At 39.7% G+C, this 27,426-nt stretch overlaps 1 protein-coding gene across 4 annotated transcripts in view; it reads right to left on the bottom strand.

Annotated features, from left to right (window-relative positions):
• MAGI2 (membrane associated guanylate kinase, WW and PDZ domain containing 2) overlaps positions 1-27,426 on the bottom strand; it is a 598,953-nt gene that overhangs the window by 448,443 nt on the left and 123,084 nt on the right. For all 4 annotated transcript variants that reach the window (XM_088676955.1, XM_088676957.1, XM_088676954.1 and 1 more), the window contains one exon: positions 17,523-17,639. In XM_088676955.1, coding sequence (XP_088533081.1) covers positions 17,523-17,639 — 117 coding nt within the window. The remainder of the gene's footprint in view (positions 1-17,522; positions 17,640-27,426) is intronic.

Below are 27,426 nucleotides of genomic sequence, written 5' to 3'. Positions count from 1 at the left end.
AATATTTTTGTGACCTTCACAAGCAAAGCATAACATTAGAGTACAGCAAGTTTAAAATGTTACTCTTCAAAATTACAGAAACTTTTAGTTTTCATGTTACCTGAATACTGTTATGTATAATACTATTACCAAGTAACATTTATATTGAGTTCCAGTGAGTTCAGGCTAAACAGCCCTGGCCTTGGAACAAATTAGACAAATATGTATTATTTACTGTTACGCACTATGATTATGGTGATATATTTGAACCCACTTTGCTGGATTGCTGAATTTGGTACTATCTCAAAAATCATCCCTCCTCTGATCGATCCACTTTGCTTGCAATGCAGAAATCTCAGCTAAAGCATCCATGACAGATGGCCATCCAATCTCTGCTTAAAAACCTCCAAGGAAGGAGAGTACACAACCTCCCGAGGGAGACTGACTTTTGAACAGCTCTTACTGTCAGAGTTTTTCCGTATGTTTAGTCAGAATCTCTTTTCTTGCAACTTGAACCCATTGCCTTGCAGGAGAAAACAAGCTTGTTCTCTCCTCCATGTGACAGACCTTAAGAGATTTGAAGATGGCTAACATATCTCCTCAGTCTCCTCTTTTCCATGCTAAACATTACCAGCTCCTTCAAGTGCTCCTCACAAGGCTTAGTTTCCAGACCCTTGATCATCTTGGTTGCCATCCTCTGCACACATTCCAGCTTGTCAACATCTTTCTTAAACTGTAGTGCTCAGAATCGGACACAGTATTCCAGGTGGGGTCTGACTAAGGAAGAATGGAGTGGTACTATTACTTCTCTTGATCTATATACTTCTGTTTATGCAGCCTGGAATAGCATTAGCCTTTTTCTTTGCTGCTGCATCACACTGTTAAGTCTGTGGTCCACCAAGACCCCTAGCTCATTTTCACATGTACTGCCAGTAAGCCAGGTATCCCCCATTTTATATTTGTTTATCTTGTTCTTCCTGCCTAAGTGCAGAACCTTCCATTTGTCCCTATTGTAGAGCATATTGACAGCATAATTTCAAATTTTATTTCACAGCTTAGATATTATTTTATTTATTTGAAGCTTTTCAATCTACTATTCAACCAACATGGCTCCCAGAGCTGTTTATGGATCAGTTCCAAAGAAGATAGCCCCTCCCCTCAGGACTTACAGTCTAAAAGGCACAACACACAAGGCAAAGGTGATTGAGAGGGAAAATGAGGGTGTAGGAGGAAGTTTTTAAAGCTATGGTTGTTATAATGATAAACCTGGATGGAAACAGTTCAGGTAACCTGTTGGAATGACTGCTATAGGTGACAAATGACGTAGAGCCAAAGGCAACTCATCTCTCATTTATTGTGAAGGTTGCAATTTATACTTACTTCTAAACCAAGCTTTATTATTATTATTATTATTATCATCATCATCATCATCATCATTATCATCATCATTTTCATTTAATGCATATTATAAAAATCATGAAACACTTCCATAAATATGCCCCTAATACTTTACTTATAGGAAATATGTATTACTTTGTATCTTTCATGCACTGTGGTTCAGATTAACAGAATTACAAAGAAATGAATTTTAAGAGTGTCCAGTTGAAAGGGGGGTTAGAGGAAAGAGCATTAATTTGTGGTCTCCTATTATGTGTGTACAGTATATGAAGATGGAGAGAATAATATGAAACAGGACAAAAGATAATTCCAGAATTTCAAGGAGAATTGAAGCTTCAGTGCTGGCACCAGCTGTTCCCAATGGCTCTGACTTTTCAAAGATAAAACACCTGGCAAAATATTTTCTATCTACGAACACTGTGAAATTGTGTGCCTTAGTGAGAATATCTGCTCAGACATTCAATGACCTCTTGTGAAGCAGCACTGATTTCTCTTTTAGCCCTACATCAAGGAGTATTGCCTCCATTCTATTGGGAAACAGAGCAGCAGGAAGTCTTCCTCATTCACACCTTCAGCTACAGACACTTGATATTCTGCCAATGTCTGCACTACAGATCTCTCTTACTTAATGGGCACAGTGCCATCACAATCTAATCTGGGAGCATTTCATCCCATTTAAAACAGATCTTGAACAGTAAACTCGAGATTTGCTATCTCAAACCCCCAACCACCCCGGCTATCTTACTTGTTTGCTTCTCTCCACTACTCCCCACCAACTAATTCTCATACAGCCAATAAACAAACAAACAAACAAACAAATACCCTTTAACCCTGGCATTAACCCCAACTAAGCCACAGGTGGTTGTTTTTGACATGTATTTGAAAACAATCATTGAAAAAACACCATTATGTTTAAAATAAAGGATTAAAGGATTGTTGTTGGAAGAGCAAGGGTAAAACTGTACAGAGGAAGTATAATGGCCCTTCTATGTAGTGGCGATAGGTAACCCTGAAAGCAACTGGGGGGGGGGGAGCGGGAAGAACTCTACAATTACCAGGCGCCCAGGCCAAACATACAGCTAACTAGAAAGAGCCAGAAAGGAAATAAACCTGGTTGAGAAACAGAAGTTGGACATGAGTAGTGCAATGCAGTTCATAATGCCTTGTTGGGACACACAACCCAGTTAAGATGTCCCAGATATATGCATCCTGATCAGAAGGTTCAAAGGTGTCAAGATGGAAGGCTCTTTAGATGTTCAAAAAGCGACTAGCACTGTGCTACACACATACTCAGGCAGCTACAGGACTACCATCTTGTCATAAATACATAAAATGTATTTATTAATAATGGCTACACATATGATGTGGAAAGTTAGTGTGTTCTTTATACAGTGGTACCTCGGTTTAAGTATGCTACACACGGGACGCAGGTGGCGCTGTGGGTTAAACCACTGAGCCTCCTGGGTTTGCTGATCAGAAGGTCGGCGGTTCGAATCTCTCTCTTCCATACAAAATCAGAGGACTAGAGCAGTTAAATCTGGGGCTTCTCTTTCTCCTCACCCAGCATGGGAAGCAAACAACTTTGCAGAAAAGAAAAGGGGCTATTTGTATCCTATCCTGTTTTCAGGGTCTTCTCAACAGCACGTCAACTCCACAACCATCATCTTATGTAGTAAGTTAGTTGGGCATAGAGAGTGTTATGTTGAACTACGTCCCCACATCCAAACCCAATCACAAACCCATCCCCTAAACAACAGAAAAAAGAACTGTGAGCAATCAGAGTCAGAATCATACTCAACACTGGGCAAGTGGGCCAATCAAAACAATTTAGTAAGTGATCAAAACAAATGGAGCTCTGATTGTATGCTAATGCAAGATTGAGGACAAAGAAATAAAGCACATGAAAAATATTTAAACACTTTTGAAAACTGCTTCTGAATCACGAAGGCTAGGAGTCATTTCTAAGAATTATTCATGTCTCCTCTTCAGTATAATCTTGCACTTTTATTAATCCTCCTGGCCAGCAGCATGAAGTGTTTTGTGTTCTTTCTTTAATTTAACGGACCTGACTAAATTGATCTGCGGCTGTTTCAGCTTTGAAGTATCACTGCTCTTGTGTACAACGCATCCTTAAAGACGCCACAAGGAATTTAGAGTGAAAGGAAATTAAGATGTTACAAACATTATAGCAGTGTCCAGGGGAAACTGAAAAGTTGTTATACTATTTTAACAAAATGCAAGCAGGGGCAAAAAGGAATCAAATTAATTCCTGCTTCAGCTGCACTTTGGGGAGTGATTAAAGAGCATAAAACTCAAGATGCCGACATGCTGCTGTGAGGATTGTGGGAGCAAAATGGAGAAAACCAGTTAGCTTGATGTACTACTGACAACATACAAGATATGTCAACGTGAAAAGAAAAATGTAGGAAGAAACATAAACAAGTTCAAGCACCGAAGGAGTATCTTTAGCAGAAAAGGGTGATCAGCTGCATCACACATACCCATACATTTAAGAATAAAGACATAAAACTGTGAAGAGCTCAGGCATGCACAACTGTGACTTACCAACAGGAAGACATCCAATCAGTCATGAATTGTTGGTAGGTTGGAAGGAGCACAGGAAATTGCTTTGTACCAGTTCATGCTATTTTGCCCATCTAGCCCAGTATGGTCTCTTCTGATGGGCAGCAGCTCTCTGGAGTCTTGGGGAGTGGTCTTTCTGAGCATCTGCTATTCAATATTGTTTTAACTAGAGATGGGTTGAACCTAGGCTAACAACCACTGAGCCATGGAACCTTCCCATATGAACCATGTGGTGGTTTGCGTGCGGGGAAGGGCTGGTGCAGGCATCGATTATGTGAATAAAACAGAATTAAGGGGTATCAAAATTAGTTTGGTAGGAGAAGAGAACGTTAAGGCTAAGTGAAACTGCTGTTTTGATGTCAAGTCCTGTAATTGATAACAATGGTAAGGTTGCCAAATGCAGGGGGGGGGGGAATCCTGGAACTTGGGGTAGGGGCCTGGGGGAAGGACCTAGCTAGTTCATTAAGTAGATCACTTCCTTTTCAGGTTTACTTCCATCCTGCTTCTTCTCCAAGTTCAGTTTGTGTGAGCAAGCATGTGTGTGTGTTAGCCTCTTGACTCCCTTTTTTGCCACATGAAAGCCTGTACTAAGAATGGATTTGTTTGCATTAAAGTAATAAGCTTTAAATTTCTTTATTCTTTCAGCTAGCAGTCTTACCAAATTATTATTTCTGTACCAAACTCCAACGTAAGTAACTCACTTTTTATACTGACCTATATTCTTTCCCCACTGCCTTACCTATTATTTGATACTTGAAGTTCAGGCTTTGATTTTAAAAATATACTTGCACATATATACCAAGCCCTCTGACTCCAGCAGTTCCACATATTGCTGATGTCTTCCTGAAATCCTCATGCAGGTCTTACAATAAATGAAACAGTTCAAATTCAAGAAAATAAATAATAATAAATATTTTCTGTGTAATATAAACCAAGTGAATCTGACCTAGCTTTCACCATAATTAATACTAGTGGAGATAGATTTAGACCTTTGGATGGAATTCATTTGAGAAGTCTCTGCCACTCATATTTGAAAAAATAAGCCAGAAACATCTGAAAATGTTTGAAAATGATGAATGAGTTCCTAGGGTTTTTTTGTTTTTAAAGCTGGAAATACAAGGCAAGGTTTATTTTTATCTTAAAAGCAGAAGGGGAAAAGCAAGTGTTTATATTTCACATTTCTGATCTGTTCTTATGACCTATATTCTTTCAAAATGTTGCATGTGCATTTCTAGGTTTTAAAGTATTAGGTTTTTAAAAGGTTATGATTCAAACTTTACTTACATGTCATACTGAAAAAAAATTACATTTCTCCTCGTTTATGAAATATGTACAACTAAAACTGTTAGTTGACTTAGTCTATGCCCAGGAAGCCAGTTTTCACTCTCTTGCCATCTTAACTGGTGATACACATCAGTGGTGAGTAACGATATGTTCATCATGTTCATCATGTCAATATGGGAAGGTGTGCTTTCCCATATAACTGAATAGAAATGCATATCTAATGTGTGTGTGTGTGTGTGTGTGTGTGTGTGTGTGTGTGTATATATATATATATATATATGTGTGTGTGTGTGTGTGTGTGTGTGTGTATGTATATAAATACAAATATATCCTCACAAATTTACAAAGCTTGAAAACAGCTGCTCTAAGACAAATCCAGAATAACTACATAATCGCTGACATGCTATGTTAGCCATACTTATAGTAGACTGATTGAAATCATTGGACTGAATACTCTGAGTATAACTAATGTTGGATATCACTCAATGTGCTGTGAGAAATCAGCTAGATCGCTTCTCACTGGTAACATTTGTACTCAATGATACACTATCCCGGCTGGGTTGGCACCTTTAACATTGTTAGACACCTATCATTCTAACTGGAAAGTCTCCCTGTTCAAAAAGATAAGAAGCTTGGGATTTTCTCCGCAGATCTTGATTGCGGCAGGATACGAGAGAGCCAGAAGCCAACTGCTTCAACGTATTAGGGACGTAGAGCTGCAGTGCCATATGGGCAAAATGGACAAACATGTCACAATAAGAGATCTTGGGAGAGGGTTCTCACCCGCAAATTACCTGGCAAAACTGCAAATACCCAAGTATAGACATTCCTTTACTTTGGTCAGATTTAACGTGTTGCCCTCTGCACTGTTGCTGGGTAGATATGAGGGTAAACCGTATGAGTCATGTGTTTGCCCATGTGGCTCATCGGAAGTGGAAACAAATTTGCATGTGTTGCTGCACTGCAGTCTCTACGAGGATCTACACCTGACCTTTATCACCCCAGCCTTACAAAAGCTTAAAAATGAACCAGAATCCCAACGTCTGAGAGCCTTGGTAGAAGACAAGGTCCCTGAAATTACAATCAATGTTGCCAAATTCTGTGTCTCTGCTATCAGACGCAGGAAACAAGAGCTTTCCAATGTCAATACGCAGGCGAATGCGAATATCTAATTTTATCTATGTCCTTTAATTTTAAAGTGTTGTTATGGCCTAATTTGTATTGAAATTGTCCTCTGTTTATTTCTGTGTTATCCTTTGTTGAATAGCTGTATGAGTTGATTTGGTCTGTGACCGTTTAATAAATTTTGATTTGAATGATACACTATAAACTATGGTTAGGCAAATTCTCCTGTGCATGAGCTGGGTGCTGGTGCATGCAGTCCAATCCCTCCTATTTCACTCTTCCATTACATAAGCAGGGAAACAAACTATAGAGTGCCTGGCTGAGTGTTATGTCTGGACTAACACTCATGGGTTGTTTCTCTCAAAAAAACCCACAATCTGTACGCAAGGTTTCTTCTTGGCTGTCTGATCCATTGTTTGTTGGTTGGAAGGCAAGTAAGCCAGGAGTGCCAGTTCAGATGTAACACTAAGCCAGCCACTCCATGGTTTGTTTCCCAGCTTCACTAAGCTGGGAGCAAAGAAGAAGCAATTGGGCTGCATGTGCCAGTATGTAACTCTCGCACAGGAGGATTTGTTAATGACAAAGTCATAGTTTATAGCTTTGTGTCATGCACAAACACAGCTGCTCTTCCAAAGAAAAACCCTATCCACCTCCCCACATGTTGTTTTCAGCAAGGCAACAGTTTTGCAGCTCTCCCTTATTATTCTAGGAGAATTATAAGGCAATGCTATTTCATACTCTGAAATATTCCACAGAAGAATGTAGGATGGACTCCCCCCCCAAAAAAAACTACAGAGCTAGATGGTTCTTTTAGACAGTTTTTCTAGAAGGCAGCTAAGGAGACTTGATTCTACTAGTCAAAGGAAGGGTTGTGTTCTCACTAATAAATTCTCCCCTTTCCCCTTACTCTGTATATTCTCATCCTTTCTATTATTATTCATATCTTCCAGGCTAAAGCCAAAACACTGAAAAGAGAATACTGACCAATATTTCACATCACTTTCAAGGGCTCTCCTGTGAAGGTCCGAAAGGACACACCTGTGTTGGACCTGGTGGGCCCAAGAGCAGATTCTGCCAGCAGTACAGTCAGGTGGAGCATTGCAGAGCTGATAAAATCCAGGCTGAAATGTGTCAAACAGCACAGGAACAAAAATTGCTTCTAAGCAGACTGCTTTTGATAAAGTTTATTGGTTGCATTTATACCATTTAGAAGACATTGGTCTCCTTTTGCATTTGAGAAGCACCAGATTGGCTGCAGGAGTTGCTGGAAGGAGATGTATAAGATGCCATGCTATGGTCTTAGGGACTTCACTATGGATTTAGGTAGAGTTTTTTCCTTCTCCTGAATATGTCCTGCAAGGTGGTGGGTATTTTAACTGCAATAGGAAATGATTTCCTTACAAAAGTTCATGTTTGTAAGGAAGTTGAAACTTCGCAGCTGCCATCTGTATTATAGAGATAACGTTTTAACTTATAAAAACTCAGCTAGTCTATTGTTGTATGTATTTTCCTTGTACTATGACTATGATTTAAAGTGTGCCCACTGGCAGATTTCACTTGTAGTTCAGATCTGATACTGTTCAACTAAAAATGGAGTTAGAACACAGTAGCAGCTCTTATCTTAGCTCTCATCTCAGATCTATAACCCCAGATAAAAAAAGTGTTAAGAATACAGAGATTTAAACAGTCTGGCAGGCAGCTTTTATGTTACTTATTGTGGGATTCTGTGATTTAGGTGCCGTACAGCAAGAAGGAAGGGGGGGGGGAGAGCTGATAATCATGGTTGTCACTGTTGAATAAAAACTGGAGTTTTCAAAAAGTTGAGAGTTCTAGATTCCAGTATTGCAGGGGGTTGGACTAGATGACCCTTGTGATCCCTTCCACCTCTACAATTCTTTGATTTTATGAATGATAGGAAGCCCTCACTGAAATTAGGAATGGAAATAGGAAGCACAGGTGCCCAGGTCTTATCTGCAGAAGCAAAGAAAGAAAGAAACCGGAGAAGTCTTCTAGCAACCTAGAGCCAAATCCAATCTTTCGCTAGCACTAGGATAAGGCATGTTAATGTCTACAATCTGTTTAATATGTGGCAAACTTTACAAACCTTGGAGCTCCAATACTGTATCTGTCTGTAGATATAAACAAAATGGCATTAATGAACTGCAACATTGCTTCCAGTTTTTGCATATTTGTATCCTGCCAGATTTGGCTACTTATCTGCTGTGATGTGCCAGTTTAATCTTACTCCTTCCAACCCATCAGTACTATCTTGCTGTACTTCCTCAACACTAATTGCACAGTCAGATCATTTCCCTTAATTAGGATTCCCTTTGTTGCTTTGATTTCAAACATATTTTGGAAAGTAAGCTCTCTTTCTCATTAGATATATATATATCCACTGTGCAAAACAGAAACCTATGATTATGAGTTATCATCTTACGCGGCAGTTAAACCAAGAGCTAAAATTAAAAAGCAAAGGATAACCTTTAAATCCTTTTTGTTATTCATAATAAGAAATCAAGAATTATTAGGTTGATAATATGTAGGTGCACATGTTTAATAATGAAAAAGGGTAAAATGTGCTCATTTCACAGTCTGAGCACAATAAACCATGGTGCAATTAATGCAGCTATAATCCTTTGCCTAAAGTCTTTAAATAATTGGAAGAGGCAAAAGTAGCCTATTATAAGGCATTACATAATCTGTTTCCTATGACATATGGAGCTCCCTTACAATCTTTCTTTGATCCAGCATAAGCAAATAGAGAGAGTGTTGGAGTTGTTGTTTTTTTAAAAAAAACCCCACCCCAAAAAAGACCCCACCCCCCAAAAAAATTCCCAGATTCTTATCTTAACTATTTGCAGAGTGAAATCTTTTATAAACTCTCCACAAAACCTACTTCATTAGGCAAAACACTTGCATAACCATCACTCCTATAGGAACTGCTCCATTATTTGCATCAAACTCTTTCCTGTGTCTTCAAGATAGCTCTGAGCCCGTCTCTGTCAAGGGGAGGGGAAAAGGAAGACTTTAGATCAGGGAAACACCACAGAAGGAAATGAGATAGCCTTCTCCCACAGTGCTGCTACATTAATCAAATTTGGAGTGGTTCTTGCATCATTTTAGGTGAAAGTGAAGATGCTTGGGAGATATAGTTATGGATCTGTTATGGCCATGAGATGTCTTCACTTGACTTTATTCAACCCTAGTGGAAAGTGACTGGCATTGCTCTGGAGTGAATTTTAACTAACAAATATCAAGTGCTGTTTTGAAAGGTTCAGTCCACCATCTTGATTCAAAATGGCATCCAACGGTATCCAAACATAGGAAAAAAACCTCCTCCTTGATCTCAGGAACCAGCATGAGAAATTTCGTTATGATGTCATAAGAGGCGCCTGAATGCATAAAGAACAAAGAGACAAACAACTTTCCAAACTATATAGGAGATAAGCTCTGAGTTGCATAACTTCAAAGGGGACATATTCCTTTTCACCAATGTAGGAGACGAGTAAGGGACTCGGTTGTCTAGTAAGCCCTTCATGTGAGCACAGAGAGTTATTAAAAGCACTGTCTTTATTACCCAGCCTTTGTTTAAGAAGTCATTTTTTACAGCTTGTGTGAACATCCTTAACCATGAATTGGTGAAGGAGGATTAAAAGCTCTTTATTTGTTTATCACACTTTTTGCCTTTCATCCAAGGTGGTCAGTGCAGTACATTATTATTATTATTCCAGTAGTGCAGTTATAGGCTAAGAGTTTAATCATCAAAACCAAAGCAAAAATAGACAGACAGACAAACAAACAAACTCTGATTTGGAAAGAACCATTCTGTGTGAATGTCGTGCTTTTATGTTAGACCTAATTCACTCTTTACTAATGCACTTTATTAGGAGATCATGCTGAAACAGAATGACACTCATCTGTGGCAGGATCCTCTGGGACAACCTTCCACCATTAAGCCTGAATCCATTCCCCTAACAGATTTATATCTTAAAACTAATACAATGAATTCTTGCGCAATAATGTTTGTTCCCATCTACGCCGCTTAATAAGCTATTTGTGTGCTATTTTCACTGCTGTTGCTCATCACTGCCAGATGCAGAAGCTTTATTAGACTTTTACGTTACCTGCCCTTAGCACTGACTTTCAAGGAATCGATAACATTAATTATCTCATCAAGGCTTCTTTAGGACCTTTGCTGTCCTCTAACAACCATCATGTAGAAAGCTACAAATGTTTCAACTACCAACTTACCTCAGATGTTCATAAATACCAGTTCTACTGAAGGAGAACATTGCATTATAAATAAATGTGATAACAACGACAACTTCCCTCCCAGGATGAATAACAGTGCTTTGTTTGTGTCTCTTTGCGTGTTGGGACCTATGTCAATTTTCTCCTTTTCCAAACATGGTCAGCCTCCAGTCCCTATTTTATGCACACCAGACACAGAGAGGCAGGCATGTAGAAGCAATGATAGAGATAGAATGGAGGTTAACTTTAGTTTAGTAATTAAAGTACAGGCAACCCCCCAACTTATGAAGACCCCTGGACCCCATACTCGTAAGTGAAAATCACTTAAGTAAGGAACAGCCTCTAAAATGGCTCCCAACACCCTCTCTGCTGATCTCTCCCAATTGTACAAAAAAGACTGCACATAACAAAACAAAAAAACCTAGAATTGAAGCTTGGGTTGGAGGCTATGCAGGAAAGAGGTGGTGGCAGCAGGGCTACCCCACGTGTCAGCTGTTAGGCAGGGAGGCTGAGCAGGCTAAACGAAGCCCTTCTGCACCTCCCGTCTCTTCTAACGTCCTCTTTGGGCTCTGGGGAGGGTCTCCCCATGACCCACAAGTTCTTTCCTGCCATTTCTGGGTTGGAGTCGATTTATTAAATTATTTTCTGGTGTTGCATGTGTACACAGTCACACGCATGTGGGGGGGGGGATGCTTGTACATCGGGGGTTGGTGTGCACTGAGATAAGGGCAGCCTTGATTGCTGACCTGATATCTCCATCCCTGCCCACATGCTGGTGAGTTGCCAACCGGAGGTTCCCACCAGTGCTACTGCAAATGCAATTGAAGTTCATGTCACAAGGCAAGGGGGAATGCATTGTGGTTGAGAGAGCGCAAGCTATGTGAGTCTTTTAAAGCAGCCCAGTGTCGTTAAACTCATATTGCTGAGGGTTGAGATAGAGTGGCAAATGAGAACCACATAGTATAACCCCACCATTGCTAACTAGCCTGTTCATGTGTTGTTTTAGAGAAATGCATTTGGAGAGGAAGTTAATTATGGCATCAACATGAGTGAGGGGGTAATTCATTGCTTTTCTACCAATGGGAGAAAATAGGAGAATAAATTGCAGCTGTTGGCACAGATACTTAAATGCACATATTCTTGTCAACAGCTCAAATCCTTTTTGCTCAAAAAAAGAAATTAAAGGGTGACTTTTTGACCTGCACTAGCAACATTATTACACTTGTTGTGTGGTTTAAATAAATAATGATCTTACAATACACTGGTGGTTTTTTAAACCACCAAGTTTACTATCGAGTCTACAAGCATAAAATCTGAACCTTAGTTGCTGTAAATCTTAGATCACCCCCCACTCTCTCACACACTTGGTCTTGCACTGTTTGTAGCACTGGTAGCCTGAGATCAATTTATGAAATACCTTCAGTAATGGAACTTGAGTTGTTTGTGGCCTTATTGTGCATTTAACAGCTGTGCGACAGGCAGAAATTTTACAGGTTTAGCTATTTCTCGAACAAAAACATTATTGTGGGGAAAGCTTCAACTGTTGACATTCTGTGTGTCTGTGGCTCCTGGTTTATGTATGGTCCCTCTGCTCTACCCACAAAAGAGGATCCAAATTTGAATTTGGCGCAACATATACGCCATAGCTGCCAAGTTTTCCCTTTTCTCGCGAGGAAGCCTATTCAGCATAAGGGAAAATCCCTTAAAAAAGGGGATAACTTAGCAGCTATGATATACGCAAATCTGGGCATAATTTGTGGGTGGCATTAGCATTGGCAAACCTGTCAATTCAAACACTTCTGAAGTCATTGCAAGAAGAACATTATGTAAGGGGTTCTGGAAGCTTTCCGCAAGAAAGACCTCTGCTTACGTAGAGATATATTCAGTTCTTTAGGTTTATGACTTTTCCTCCAACAGAGGAATTTGGGTATTCCCACCCTCCTTCTCTGTTCTCGCAGCTTCCACCCCCTACGCTCCAGTGCAGAGGGAATAGGCAGCCCCTCCCCTTCAGTCCCGGAACTGCTCAAGAGGTGTTGAGTCTCCCTGCGAGACCCCCTCTGCCTCAGAGTGTTCTTCCGTTAACTCCTTGTCTCCTGCTTCTCTCCCTTCCCGCCTGTCACTGACTAGAGGCTCCTCTTCACCTTGCTCCAATCCTTCCCTCCTTTCCAGACCTCTCCCTGGCAGTCCTGTGACATATTAGTAGATATGGCTAGTTTTTAAATTTTAGATATCATAAACATCTTATTGATGTAACCATCTTGCACCTTAATGGTCAAGGGAGATGACAAGGGCGAATGACAAACACTGGGAAAATAGTGAAACACGTGACTTACATGAGAACCTCACTTTTCTTGGCTGGTTATATAAGCAGAACATTTATAATCATTGGTTTACACAAAAAATAAAGTTTCAATTCTGTCTGTGCTACCCATGTTCACAGCAAATTACATATTACTCCGGTGGCTATAAGACTATTGATAGAATCACATATTTTGCTTATGTTGTTTCCCCCTAGGGCCTTACTGACAGACAGCCACCCTTAGAATGCTTTTATCTACAGAGCACAAGGTGGTAAGGTGAGGGGAAGGGACAGAGTTTTGTACCTTTTTGTCTAATGGGTAGGCATTTTCGTTCGCACTTCATTAGAATGAAGAAGGTGCATAAGATGCTTGTGGTTGCTCTCCATATCAAATTTAATTACCTCTAGCAAATGTAAATAGTAACTGCATAGAGCAGGCCCCCCCAAACTTTGGCCCTCCAGATGTTTTGGACTACAATTCCCATCATCCCTGACCATTAGTCCTGTTAGCTGGAGATCATGGGAGTTGTAGGCCAAAACATCTGGAGGGCCGCAGTTTGGAGATGCCTGGCATGAAGCAAGGGTGGTGGTGGTAACCCATTGGCTGAACTTGACCAAAGAAGTTGCAGGATGTGGCCCTTCAGTCCTTTCACTACCTGACTCATTGTAGGTATCAAAACTGTGTTTGGGGGAAACTGCTTCAATCTATAAAGCACAGTAAGTGTAATGTGTAATGAGTCCCTCACCATTAACTTATTCACAAATGGGGAAGACAGGTGATTGGGTAAGATTGAGGTAAAGGTAAAGGGACCCCTGACCATTAGGTCCAGTCGTGACCGATTCTGGGGTTGCGGCGCTCATCTTGCGTTATTGGCCGAGAGAGCCGGTGTACAGCTTCCAGGTCATGTGGCCAGCATGACAAAGCCGCCTCTGGCGAACCAGAGCAGCACATAGAAACGCCGTTTACCTTCCCGTTGTAGCGGTTCCTATTTATCTACTTGCATTTTGACGTGCTTTCGAACTGCTAGGTTGGCAGGAGCTGGGACCGAGCAACGGAGCTCACCCCATCGTGGGGATTCGAACCGCCGACCTTCTGATCGTCAAGCCCTAGGCTCTGTGGTTTAACCCACAGCACCACCTGTGCTGAGAAGTCCTCAAATAATTGAGTGTAAGAGTGTGTAGCTTTAAGAAAGCAGCAGCTCAAGGAATGTGCTGCCAGCAGTTGCTGTGGATACACGGCCCATTTGGAACTGCCAAATCATATGAACGTCATTCCCAGTTAAGCAATGCAGCGTATACACCCAAGACAACTGAACAGTGACCACTGCAGGCCCAAATTGATGGTCATGCACAAATCCTCTACATTTCGAGTGGCTACGGCCCTCGTAGGCTTCACTACAATGCTTTTGCAATACTGCATGGAATGCTTTCATGCGCCAACTATTTTCTTTGCACATGATTATTTTATTTGTGTCCACTGCCACCATTCAAGGGTTTTACCTTAGCCATCCAAATTGTATCATAAAACATAAAAAATATTAACACATAGGGATGCCTGAAATGCTTTTTTTTTTTGCTTATATATGATATACCCTTAAAATAAATTAGCAGAGGCCATGCCATCTGGAGTAAAGCCCAGAAACTTCAACACCATTACTGATGAACCTATCAAAACAGCATTCACTCATAGCTGACTGAAAAGTATATGAAGCATTAAATACAGATTTCAACTTTGGCCTCAATACACACTTAAATAAATATATAGGACAAGCTGTATGAATCTACTGTATTACACCATTATAACTGTTCACACACAATGCATAAGAGAAGCATGTTTAACATGACCTGTGGTTAAAATCAAGGGATGCAATTATTTAAGCAGTTGCTATTGTCTAAGTATAGTCTTGAACATGGGAGCCTATGTTACACTCACATTGTCCTCGCCCGCTCTACAAAACCCTGCATTTCCCTTCATTTCAGGTAAAATTTATCACCAGCATTCTTATCAGCAGTATCTATAAAACTGAACCTTCATTTTAGAAGTCCAAGACTGTGAGAATGTTTTGCCCCAAAATACTTTAAAAGGTTTGGAAGAAAGCCCTGTGATTCTCTAGAGCATTTGCTTCTGGTTTACAGCTTGTGATAAACTGAGGAGCAAGAAAAGGTTTAACACCATTTCTAACAACATGCACTCTTACTTAGAAATCTTGCCATTGCCATTCACGTCACTATCGCAGTAATTGAAATCTGTTATGATTGATGCTCCAGGTTTTGGCAGCCTTACTTATCAGTATAAACAACTTCTTGGTCACCCTTTTAAGTCTATCCTACGGTAGTAGCTTCTAGCACAGCTTCTTGTGAATTGTCCCATTCTGCTTTTACCACAGTACTTTCCAGCTCAGTTCACAAGCCATCTATGGTGGGGACTAGTTTTGAAATTAATGCACTTTCCTCTCCACAGTCTCTCTCATTGACGGACAAATCAGCTCCTGTTTCGTTAGGGTTTTCACACAGCTGTACAAAAATCACACACCTCCCTGTGCCGTTTGACATCAGAATAATGTAGATTTATTATATTCTGTGCAGCCAAAGATGGAGAAGCTCTATACCAGGCTTCCCAGATTACGAGTCTACCGCTCCTAACCACTACGCCACACTGGCTCTTATGCAATCTTATGCAGCACTAGAGCTTACTTCTAAATAGACACATATTGAATTGCACTATTGGTGAACAAAGAAAGGCTAGGTATGACCATGTTCTCTTACAATGGCAATGGTGCCCATCTGAGTTCCAGTGAGTTCTGGCTGGAAAAAGCCCTGGTTATGACACACCTGAAACATGTAATATATTATATCCCCATCTGGAGACTACATAATAGTTTTGAACTAACACTCTGTGTGTGTTCTCTTCCTATTTTTGGGAGTGTTTTTAGGAGAACACGCAAAGGGTTAAACTGTGGGTGTGGTAGGGACATGGACACAAGCCCCACCCCCACCCACTCAGTACCTGATCCTCCCTCATTTAGAAGGTCTGGGGGGAGCTACGATCCTTCTCTTGAATGCAAGTAGCGTCCCTGGTTGTGCAGAGGCATTTATTTACATCCATATGAACATGTGTAAAAGCTCAACACGAGCAGGGCCTATGTCTCCTACATGGGAGATCACCCGTGCAGACAAAATATCTGAAAAGGGCTTTTTTGTACAAAAGTTAAAGAGAATGAGGGTAGCTCCTGCTCCTTAGTACTGACTTCCACCCACTGCCAAGTGAACTATGGACATGGCCTCTGCTGAAAGTTACATATCTGTAGCTTGTGACACACGTCAGGAAACCAATAGCTAATCAGGAATACAGTGGCTAGGCCTCAGTATGTAGCCCAGGAGCAGACTAGAGACAAGAATTTCCATCTCAGGTTTATTCCCAGCACATAAAACCATAGAATCATAGAGTTGGAAGGGACCCAAGGGTCATCTAGTCCAACCCACTGCACTGCAGGAATCTCAGCTAAAGCATCCATGACAGATGGCCATCCAACCTCTGCTTAAAAACCTCAAAGGAATAAGATCCACCATCTCTCGTGGGAGTCTGTTCCACTACTGAACAGCTCTTACTGTCAGAATGTTTTTTTCCAGTGCCTTCTCTGAGACAGCCAGCTTACAAACCTCCAACAAACAACAACATTACTCATTCAGACAACTTTTTATGATCATACACAAGACCCAGGTAACACACTTCCAGGTCTGATATTTCACTTCCTGCTTTAAAACAAACAACCCTTGAAATATAAAAGGGTCTTGTTTAATACTTTGTGGTGAACATAAAAGAGTTAAATTCACTAAAGAAAATGATATTGCTGCTTTCAAAATGGATGCATCCCATTACTGCATCCCATCATATATTGCCCTCTAATATAAAACCACAACCCTGATAGAGAACCCATCGCTGGTTCAAAAGAGCCAGCCTTGATTTTTATTTTTTAAGCACTATACAATTACAAGATGCATTTAATTTGGCCGTCTCTTATTCTCTTACACCTTTCTCTCTGCAAGCAAAAGTTTCTTCACACTTCTGGCATTTTTTTCAGAGTTACATTAACATTTTTCTTTGAAAATCACTTGAGATTATGTAAAAAACAACAACAACACAGTTCCTGGTGCAACTGCACGAAGTATCATTCCACATACATAATTTCAACATTTCCCAAATTGCATTCTTCTTGCCAACATTTAAAAACTTGTAGATCTTACTCTGGCTCTCAAATGATATCACTAATGATATTCTATGCATTCAAAAATTACAGTTATTAAGAGCCTCCGTCAGCAATCCATACGAGGATCATATTTAGTTGTTTATATAGCATAAAGCTACTTGCTCCAGGCAATACTCTCTTTACTGCAGCTACAAAATGAAACAGAATTTTCAACACCAGCAAAGGCCTGCAAATTACTCATTCATGATACTCTCCTTGCAAAAATTCAATAATCATCAGCCTGGATGGGTGCTAAATTTTTCAGAATATCCCATCTGCAACCTAGTGTTGCTGTTACCACTGCATTCATAAGGATCAGTAGTTTCATATGTCAAAACAAAACGTGGACTTACATGGCACCGTTCGGAGGTAGAGATTGTCTCTGATGATCTGCTGGAGCTCGTGATCCACTGAACCCTTCTGGAACCGTAAATTGAGGTAGCGACGGAGATCCTTATCAACAATGCCTCCTGGTAGAGTTAGCAAAACACATATGGATTAGTAATAAAATATGAAGTGTGATCAATTAGACTACCTCCTTTACAATTAAATATTCGGCTTTACCTATAACTGAATCGAACTATTTCCTTTTCCTTTATTGGCATCCTAAATTACACATAACCATGATCCCAAAGAAGAAGACTGGGACCTGTATTCAAATGTATGTGCACATGTAAGCCTTGTTGGGCAACTAGAAATGGTCAGCTGCTTGATAGGGAAGTGTGAGCCAGGGAGACTACATACCCATCAGCATTTGCGAAACAGCTGATTGGTGTTATTCTAATTCTCTAGCTGGGCTATGTATGAGCAACTTAATTATGCAGTAATCATTAGCACATGGATATCCTCATCTAAATACAGATACTGAATTGGAACTGCGCACACAAACACATAGCTGCCAAGTTATCCCTTATTTTAAGGGATTTTCCCTTATGCTGAATAGGCTTCCTCGCGAGAAAAGGGAAAACTTGGCAGATATGCACAAACAGGATTGGAATGCAGGTTTCCTTTGCTGATATTGCCCAACTGGATCAAGGTTTTTCAGGTTTGAAGTCTGGATTATTATTCACAAATAGGATGATACCTGGGGTGTCATTACCTGGGCCCCAAGTGAATGACATGACTTAGAACCAAACGTAGAGACCCACTGGATCAGCAAAGCAAGCAGGCATTTCTGCTCATACATCGCTTTCAAACAGTGATTACAGCACTAATATTTCTGCTCTAAGTCTGTTTCTAAGAAGCATTTCTGCTTAACAATATCATGCAGTCCACAATCAGTACCTAGCAGGACAGCAAGAAGAGCCTTTGCTTGCTTATGAGTACACAGGGAAGCTGATAAGTTCCTTCAGGCTAGCTGGAAGGTGAACTACACAGGTGCAACTGCAAGGCTAGTTATGCCTAGCATGGCCTGAACTTGAGATAAGGGCCAGTGAACAACTGTCCTAAAGTAAAGTAGAAGAACCTGACTCAAGCATGCTTTGTCCATGCGCTTTTTGGACATAAGCAACTATATATTTCAAAATATATTTTCTCTATGTCCAAAGCAAGCCAAAAGTGAAGAAATGTTCTTTCATTTACAGTATGTCACCAGCGTGTAACCCTTTCGTTCCCAAATCCACAAAGGCATGTTTTGATTTGATTGATTACATTTATCTGCTGTTCATTCAAATGAATTCACAGATATGATTAACAAATCAATACAGCAATTATAAATCTATGAAACAATATTAACAACATTAACAAAATAGCAGCCAAAAATAAACTAAGTACTGTTAAACAAAAATTAAACATATCTTTTGACCTTGGAGAAACTGGGTATTGTATATGTTTGCCACATTATGTACATTCCATTTGTATATGAATCTCCACAAGTATCCAGGCTAGGCCATTCCCCCAACCCCAGTCTATTTCTAACTTTAAACTTTCTGGTGTGTTCTATGATTGCTAATTTATTACATGCTTCCAGTGATATTTGCTCTGGGGAAAGACTACGGTAAAAAAAGGTTCTGGTAATTATTCCTCTCCTCTCCTTGCCACCACTCAGAATATGCGCACAGAATATGCACTTGTTTCCTGACCACTGAAAAGGACATGAGTAAGCATGCCATGTGCCACACTGGCACCAAGTTTAAAATCCTGTTTTCCTAATAGTTGCATCACAAAGAGAATTTTAGCAGGCGTGGCTTGAAAGAAAATCTGCACCTGTTGAAATTTTCTCTTCTATGCAATTATCAAAGCTCTGTGAGTCCCATCTATAGTAAGCCAGTGTGATGTAGTGGTTAAGAGCGGTAGACTCGTAATCTGGTGAACCGGGTTCGCTTCCCTGCTCCTCCACATGCAGCTGCTGGATGACCTTGGGCTAGTCACACTTCTCTGAAGTCTCTCAGCCCCATTCACGTCACAGAGTGTTTGTTGTGGGCCAGGAAGGGAAAGGAGATTGTTAGCTGCTTTGGGACTCCTTAGGGTAGTGATAAAGTGGGATATCAAATCCAAATCCATCTTCTTTTCACTTGGCCACTGGAACAGCCAGTTCCATTTGCATTATATATATTGTCTGCTCACTTCAATTAAGGTCCCTAGATATTTCCACATGTGTTTTTAACACACTCTTGCCCTGCACTGTGACTTGTCTGAACATTTCATAAATGTTGGTCTAAAGTTAACCTTTTGGGAATGTTCACATGATGTTCTCTTCATCCAAGTTGGAGCCTGCCATTTCCCTCTGCTAAATTCAGATTTTCCCAACCCCCAGATAATACAATAATGGAAGAAAAACCAATATAATCCAAATTTGGTCAAACTAAAAACTGCACTGCTTGAAAATTTTAAATATGGGGTCAATTATAAAAGTATTTTATAATACTTTATAATATTTCTTGTATATTCTAGTTTAGTCCATTTCTGCAAAGCTTGTAATAAGACACACTTTATTGAGGCACACATACACGCAAATGGATTTTAAACAGTTTGTAACTCATCAAAAGATCCAAGACCAGAGAGAATCATTCATATTTCTGAGAAAATGGCAAGAGATAAACACAACAAGGCTTATAATTTTCTTTAGCCCAGAGTATTATAAAAGTAGGGGTTTTTTGTAACTCACAGATGTTCCAGATGGGGGATTATTGCTGAGTTTTATTTCGCAGTTCAAGGCTGGTAATAAAACAAACATTGCTCTTTCTATTGCTATTCTCACAGCAGATATATTACTTAGCCTTAAAACATTTTTATTATATGCCCTTATAAAATATATTTGGGATGGCTTGTGAACTTCTACTTACTCATATTTTATCATAGCTGCTCTGTGAACATAACGTGGTATGGTATGCCTTTTCTCTCCCCCCCCTTTACTTTGAGAATATAATTGATTGCATCTCAACCATGAACAATTTGCCCTAGAGCTCTGATATATTGAGATTTGAAGTGAAACAATTCCATTTTCACTGGGATTCTAAAAATACTTTGCTTATGATTCAGCAACGTGTGCCATGTGCCTTAGAAAACATGGTTTTTATTAAACATTACGTATATGTTATGTATAACTATAATGATCATATGAAAAATGTAACTTCTTGTGCATGGCTGCAAGTGTCAATAGCAAGGTGAAACATTTATTCCATATTATCTGTGAACCGAAGCAAAATCTGTCACAAAATAAGACTATCTAGGCCTATAAATGTACAGCTCTCAAGGTACCTTTTACCATATGTGGTGGTCTTGCAATAAGGTTGAAGCTGGGAAATGATATATAATGAATTGAAAAAGATAATTTAAGATAAAATTTGTTTAAAAGAACCCGGAGACTTTTCTTCTGGGGATTGTGGGATCAGAGCTACCTAAACAATATACAGTGGTACCTCTACTTACAAATAACTCTACTTACGAATTTTTCTACTTACAAATGGAGCTCCGTCCGCCATCTTGGATGCGCTTTAGATAGGATTTTTTCTACTTACGAATTTTTAGATAGGGTTGCTTCGACTTACGAATTTTTTCTCCCAATGCATTCCTATGGGATTCGACTTAAATTTTTTCGACTTACAAATGTGTGTTCGGAATGCATTAAATTTGTAAGTAGAGGTACCACTGTAGAAACTTATTTATGTATGCAACTACAGCCACAATAATATTTGCCCAGAAAATGGAAAAAAGAAGAATACCAGAGAAGAAAGGCTACAGAAACTAATGGAATATGCAGAAATGGCAAAACTTACGGGAAGAATAAGAAATCAAGACAACAAACTTTTTATTAAGGAATGAAAATGGTTTATTGAATATTTACAACAAATTGTAAACAGATCAAGACATTAGCAGGACTACTGTAAAAACGTGCAACAGATTATTAAAAGAATAATTGACTTGTATTCCTCAGTTGTCTTTTGAACACCCATCATGTGGCTATTCATCAGTGGCTGCTCCCAGACTTTGGAACTCCCTCCGTAGAGAAGTTAGAATGGCTCCCTCTTTGTTTCCTTCCACTGGCAGCCAAATACTTTCTTGTTCCAACAGGCTTTGGGAAACTGGCTGCTTTTAATGAAAGAGCTGGTTCCATGCCAATTTTATTGCGAGTGTGTGTGTGTGTGTGTGTGTGTATACAGCAGGCTTGTGATGAGGTTTGTCTTGAAAATGATGGCTCTGCTGTACAGGTTATAAAGGAATGCCATATAATATAAAAAGTCTGGAGGTTCCAGTCCTTGTCAAAATCTCAAATTAAGTGTGTTTGTCACCAATATAGCTCTATTCCATAGTGAGCAGTTACCAAGCATCCAGGGTAAGATTTGGGGCAGTTTTCCATTGAGTTGCAATTACTATTCATGCAGCCAAGATCATATATAACACCAACCCTTTGGACAATATATTTTTAATGGCATTATCAAAAATATTCAGTAACATTAATTTTGGGTAATAAACTATAGTTTCTTTAGTAATATTTATCAGAGGGGAGGATTTCTGTGCAGTAAACTGCAAGGTGAGGTGGGTTGGGCCAACTGTGAGGGAATGAGGAGGAGGTTGGGAGTTCATTGAGTGGATGATGGGTTTAGGCAAGGTGTAAAAAGGTTGGCCAGGTGTAAAGGGAGAGTGGTGGGCAGCGGGGGGGGGGCTGGTAGGTGGGTGGCAGGCAGGTAGAGTTGGCATGCAATGTGAGTGGAGGCAGCAGCTCCTAGTTAGCATGTATGTAAGAAATGGGTAAACTTGCCCACATTTACTATGTGTGTGAAATCCTGTTCATGCCAACTCAGTAGTAAGTCATGTTGAATTCAATGAGACTTACTCCCATGTAAGTAGGTATAGGATTGCATCATTTATTCATATGGAAGGGAGCATTTGTAAAATATATTGTGAAGTATGATATTGTAGTAATCACAGTCAACTCCCCACTCTTAAGATGACAATGCCTAAACATCATTAACAGAATAACTTTACTTTAAAGTGAATCAACAAGTAGAGCCAGAATACACAGATCTGGAATATTTTCTTTTAAAAAGGAGTTAGTTGCTATATGGTTTCAACGGCCCTACAAAAATCACAATAAAACAGCCTAACAATAAGACAGATGGCCTTTTTACTTTTTCAGAAAGCCCACTGAAACCATTTTTGGCACCATGAATCTTATTAGCCTAGAATGAACATGGTGCAGTCAAAATACAATTAAATAAGCACTAATATTTTACAATGTTGAGTCATGCATCAATGTAAAAATGAAAAATATAGTAGATTTTTAAACAGCTCTCTATTGTAATATTTTCTGTTGTAATATTCCCACTACTACTTATGCAGTCACATGATAAACTTTATGGAATAAAATATTAGGCAGTGTTTTATCCAGTAGAATAGGGTGCCTTTACAGTGGAGCACAGAAATGTACACATTCATAACAAAAAGAGATAGCCAGAATTTGCATTTCAGATACTAACTGACCCCCAAAAAGCAATATTATATAATGTTGTAAGGGTATACTTTAACCCTGGTCATCATAAAAACACAGCAAGGCAAAGACAAATTGTATTAACTTAATCTTGTGAAGTTCAGCAGTTTTGAACCAGCTGTTCTGTGTTTTTATAAGACATTCTGGTTGTGTTAGACTCCTAGTGTTCCTCTAATTAGCCCTGTTGGCAAATGCAAATGACTAAAACCAAAGTACTTAAAATTAGCCTGTTCTTAGAAATAAATGCCGTTGGTCCCATGGCCTTACAAGGGCAGAGGGAAGATGCCCCGGAAGAGTCAAACTAATGGAATGAAGCCAACTGCTGTTCTTTGCTTCTAGGGAAAACACTGCTACAGCATTTGCAGATGAGAAATAGAGGAACAAACAAGATCACGGAGAGCATCTGGACCATCGATTTGGCCTACCTGATGCATCATTTTGGGTCGTTCTACAGCAGGCATCCCCAAACTTTGGCCCTCCAGATGTTTTGGACTACAATTCCCATCTTCCCCGACCACTGGCCCTGTTAGCTAGGGATCATGGGAGTTGTAGGCCAACACATCTGGAGGGCCAAGGTTTGGGGATGCCTGTTCTACAGGAAACACTTTCTTTTGCAAGTGTTGACAATGGCATTTGCAATGGCATTCCATTTTATCCTCAGCATAACAACCATGAAAGGCAAGGTTAGGCTGAGAGTGTGCCTAATTCCATGAGCTTTATGGAGAGGCAGTGCAAATACAGATCAAGGAAGAATGAACTTACCCGGAAGGGTGGAGCTGCAGCAATAGTCTCCCACTAGTGGAGTTGGTGCTGCTGACTGGGAGGGAGAGGGGTGAGGTCAGGGCTGTGTGGACTTGCCAGCAGGAACCATGGATTGGCTTTGCCAATGAGTCCTCCTTCTCAGCAAATAACAGTGACTCCACTGCCAAGAGGTTATGGTTGCAACCAGGGCCAGCGCACCCAGCAGGCAAGGTGAGGCAACTGCCTAGGGCGGCAGATCTGGCCTCCAAGGAATGTATCGCCTGCTGCTGCTATGTCTACAGCAGCTTCTTGGCATACAGTATGGGAGGTGCTGCTGGTCTCCCACCCTTCCTGGTGTAGATTTTATTCCACCCTTGTTCCCAATACAGATCTTTATCCTCACCCCCTTGTTCCTGATGTGAATCCTTTCTGCCATGGTGGGAATGTGTGTGTGCCATTTTGTGGTTTGCCACAGGTGTCTTGGGCTGGTTCTGGCTGCGGTTCTGAGACATCATGTGAGCTGATCCTGATTCAAGGTCTTCCCAATCCAATTCTAGACCACTAATCACTACTCTATGCTGGCTCTCCATTCTCTATCCATAGAAACCCAGCAGGAGAAAACAGAAATGATCTGGGATTCAGTTCTCCCCTTAGGACATATGGCACCACACTCTACTTGTCTAAAAATTAATGCACAGTAGAGATCATAAATATTCTTAAGCATTTCATTAAGCATTTATGCCATTTTCAACAGTTGTTGCTACTTAATTTAAATAGCACACTATAGTGAGAAACATCAAGGGGCAATAAAAAATATTGGGAGGCTGTTGAATTAATAGTAACACGTTTTCTTTTCTATCTCTGTGCATTAAAAACCATATCCTGTAACATATGGTACAGTGATAATATTGTCAATAAATGAGTTTTCCATCAAAGATTTGAGCAAAGCCTTCCCCAAACTTTCAGAGCAGAAATTTGAGTGATGTTTCCAATTGACAAAGGAAAAATGACTCGGTCTGCTCCTTTGCCTTTTATTGCATTTGCAGATATCAATAACTATTGCTCTTACAACAATCTGCTGTAGAACCTGTTGATAACCCCAAACAAGAATGAAACAGCCATCAATACTGACCCCAAAGACTCTGAGAAACATGTTTACAAAGCAAACAACATTTCAAGCTAGCATTTATGATTGCACCATGATTTGACCTTCAAAATTCATGGCTGTTTTCATCTGAGCTTTGCACAACCTATATGTATAAAGCTAGATAATCCAATTGTATATGTGGGAAAAACAAATGTCAGCTACAAAATAAACAACCAGGGTTATTATCTTAAAAGATGTAGTTGGGACAATTATAGCTGTTCTGGAAGGGGAAAAATTATATATACAGAAAGCTGTTAGAAATTTTGTTTAGGCATGGATTAAAGACACCTATGTTGAAATTGCTGGAGTGAAAGCCAGGTGGTTTAAACATTCAATTAACAAGGTATAATTGTATATTGGACATAGGTGAAAGAGAAAGCAAAGGCTGGCACCTGAGCTGTAGAACTGGCCAATGCGGTTTTAACAGACCTACTTAGATTGTCTCCTTTATGGTACACAATGAAGAAGCATTGTTCCATAGAAGTATGTAATTACTGCAGCAGTAGCAGCTGCTCAGCAAACCTCCAGACATTGTGTTGCCTCTGGATTAGAGCCAAACCAGCTTTGATTGGGCCTGAAATAACAGCCAAAAACTAGTCTTTCAGAGTATGTGAAGCACCAAATAATTTAAACCACAGGTGGCCCTTCCCTAATCCCTGGATATTTCACTGTACCAGCAACATACCCTAGCTTGACTCTCTCACTTTTTATCCCACTATTCTAGGAAATAAAAGTTGTAAAAATGAAGCTTGTTGAAAGGGGGAATAAAGTTACAGTGGTACCTCTACTTACGAATAACTCTACTTACGAATTTTTCTACTTACGAATGGAGCTCCGTCCGCCATATTGGATGCGGTTTAGATAGGATTTTTTCTACTTATGAATTTTTAGATAGGGTTGCTTCAACTTGCAAATTTTTTCTCCCAATGCATTCCTATGGGATTCATCTTATAAATTTTTTCGACTTACAAATGTGTGTTCGGAACGCATTAAATTCGTAAGTAGAGGTACCACTGTATAGAACATTGTTTTGTGTCGACAAAATCAGCAGCCAAAGTTTAATTGAAACTATATCTGTCCTTTTTTCATGTGAGTTCTGGATTAAAGGATATAATATAAAAGGGCAAGTTGTATTAATATCACACATAAAGTACACTGAGAATGGCTTTGCGTGACGAAGCTCCCAGAAATTCCCCCTAAATAACTCACAACTCACACATTATTTTAGGTTTGGGTTTTTGGCATTGTTTTTGGCCACAACTTTATTTAAAATACAATTTTATTCTGAGTGTTGGCTTAGGCTTTGGTTAATCCATCTGTCCTCTATAAGGGACAGGACCATTTCCATCTGACCCATGTTGGGTCAGGACCATTCCATCTGCCCCGCTTTTTTAATAAAAAAAGAGCTCTTTGGTTTATGTCATATATTTTCAAGCTATCTTGAAGGAAGAACATGTGTCTCTAGTAAAGGAAAAGTACCCTGCATTGCCACTGTATCAATGAAATGGATGCATTAAAAGAACAAACAAGTAGGTACTAAATATTTCAATTTTTGTTCACACATGTATTTTATATTTGATTTTCTTCTACCAGTTGCTATCTTCATAATCAAAACTTTTAATCAATATACAGAAGTGTTCCCACCTTCTTTGCATGGGACCTAAGTACCCCTGAAGTATATTGTTTACTAAAGGATCTTGGAGAGGGAGCAAGATGGGGATGGAGAAGGAGAGGTTGGGGCATGGAAAATATTAACAGAGGACGTTGAGCAGAACTCATCATCAGAGCGGCTCTCATCTGCACAAACACAGCGGGCTCTGAGGCGTATTATTAATTTGCACACTTTTTTATTTATCTGATAAGGTGCTGTCCTAACTCCCCCCCCTCCCCACCAAAAAGAGAGCCATCATGATTTCTCAACAGGATTTTAATGTTACTTTGAAGTTGCTCACAGCAGAAATGTGATTTTCCCCAAAATGTAAGCACTGGGAAGTTTATACCATGTTGTAGTCAACCATAATTTGAAGAGTAACATGGCAATAATCCCTTAGGTTAGGCATAATTAAATTACTCTTTGATATAAATACATTCTTTTCCAGCAATGGTGTATAAGGTGAACAAGTGCTTCATCTTTCTTGTAGCACTTTTTAAGGTTTAAAACATTTTTCCTTTACAATATTATCAATTCTTGCTCTCTCTTTTTAACCTGTAGCACCTTGGGAGGGCTCTGTAAAAACCTAATCTCTAGCCTGTGATTTTGCATCTGCCTCTTTGATAGTATACACATTAGATTACATTATTTCTGTCTATAATTTATGGAATATAATTTTTTGCAAGTCAAAGATGAAAATAACTTTTGAGGAGGATGGAAAAAGAAAAAGAGGGGAGAGAAATTAATGAGGATGTAGAAATAGTTAAATCTTCAGCTAAACAGTAGCTG

Source organism: Zootoca vivipara, chromosome 9 (assembly GCF_965207765.1).
Source record: "Zootoca vivipara chromosome 9, rZooViv2.hap1.1, whole genome shotgun sequence".
NCBI classification, from domain to species: Eukaryota; Metazoa; Chordata; class Lepidosauria; order Squamata; family Lacertidae; genus Zootoca; species Zootoca vivipara.
The sequence above is the reverse complement of the archived record's forward strand: the minus strand, read 5'-3'. Positions and strand labels throughout refer to the sequence as shown.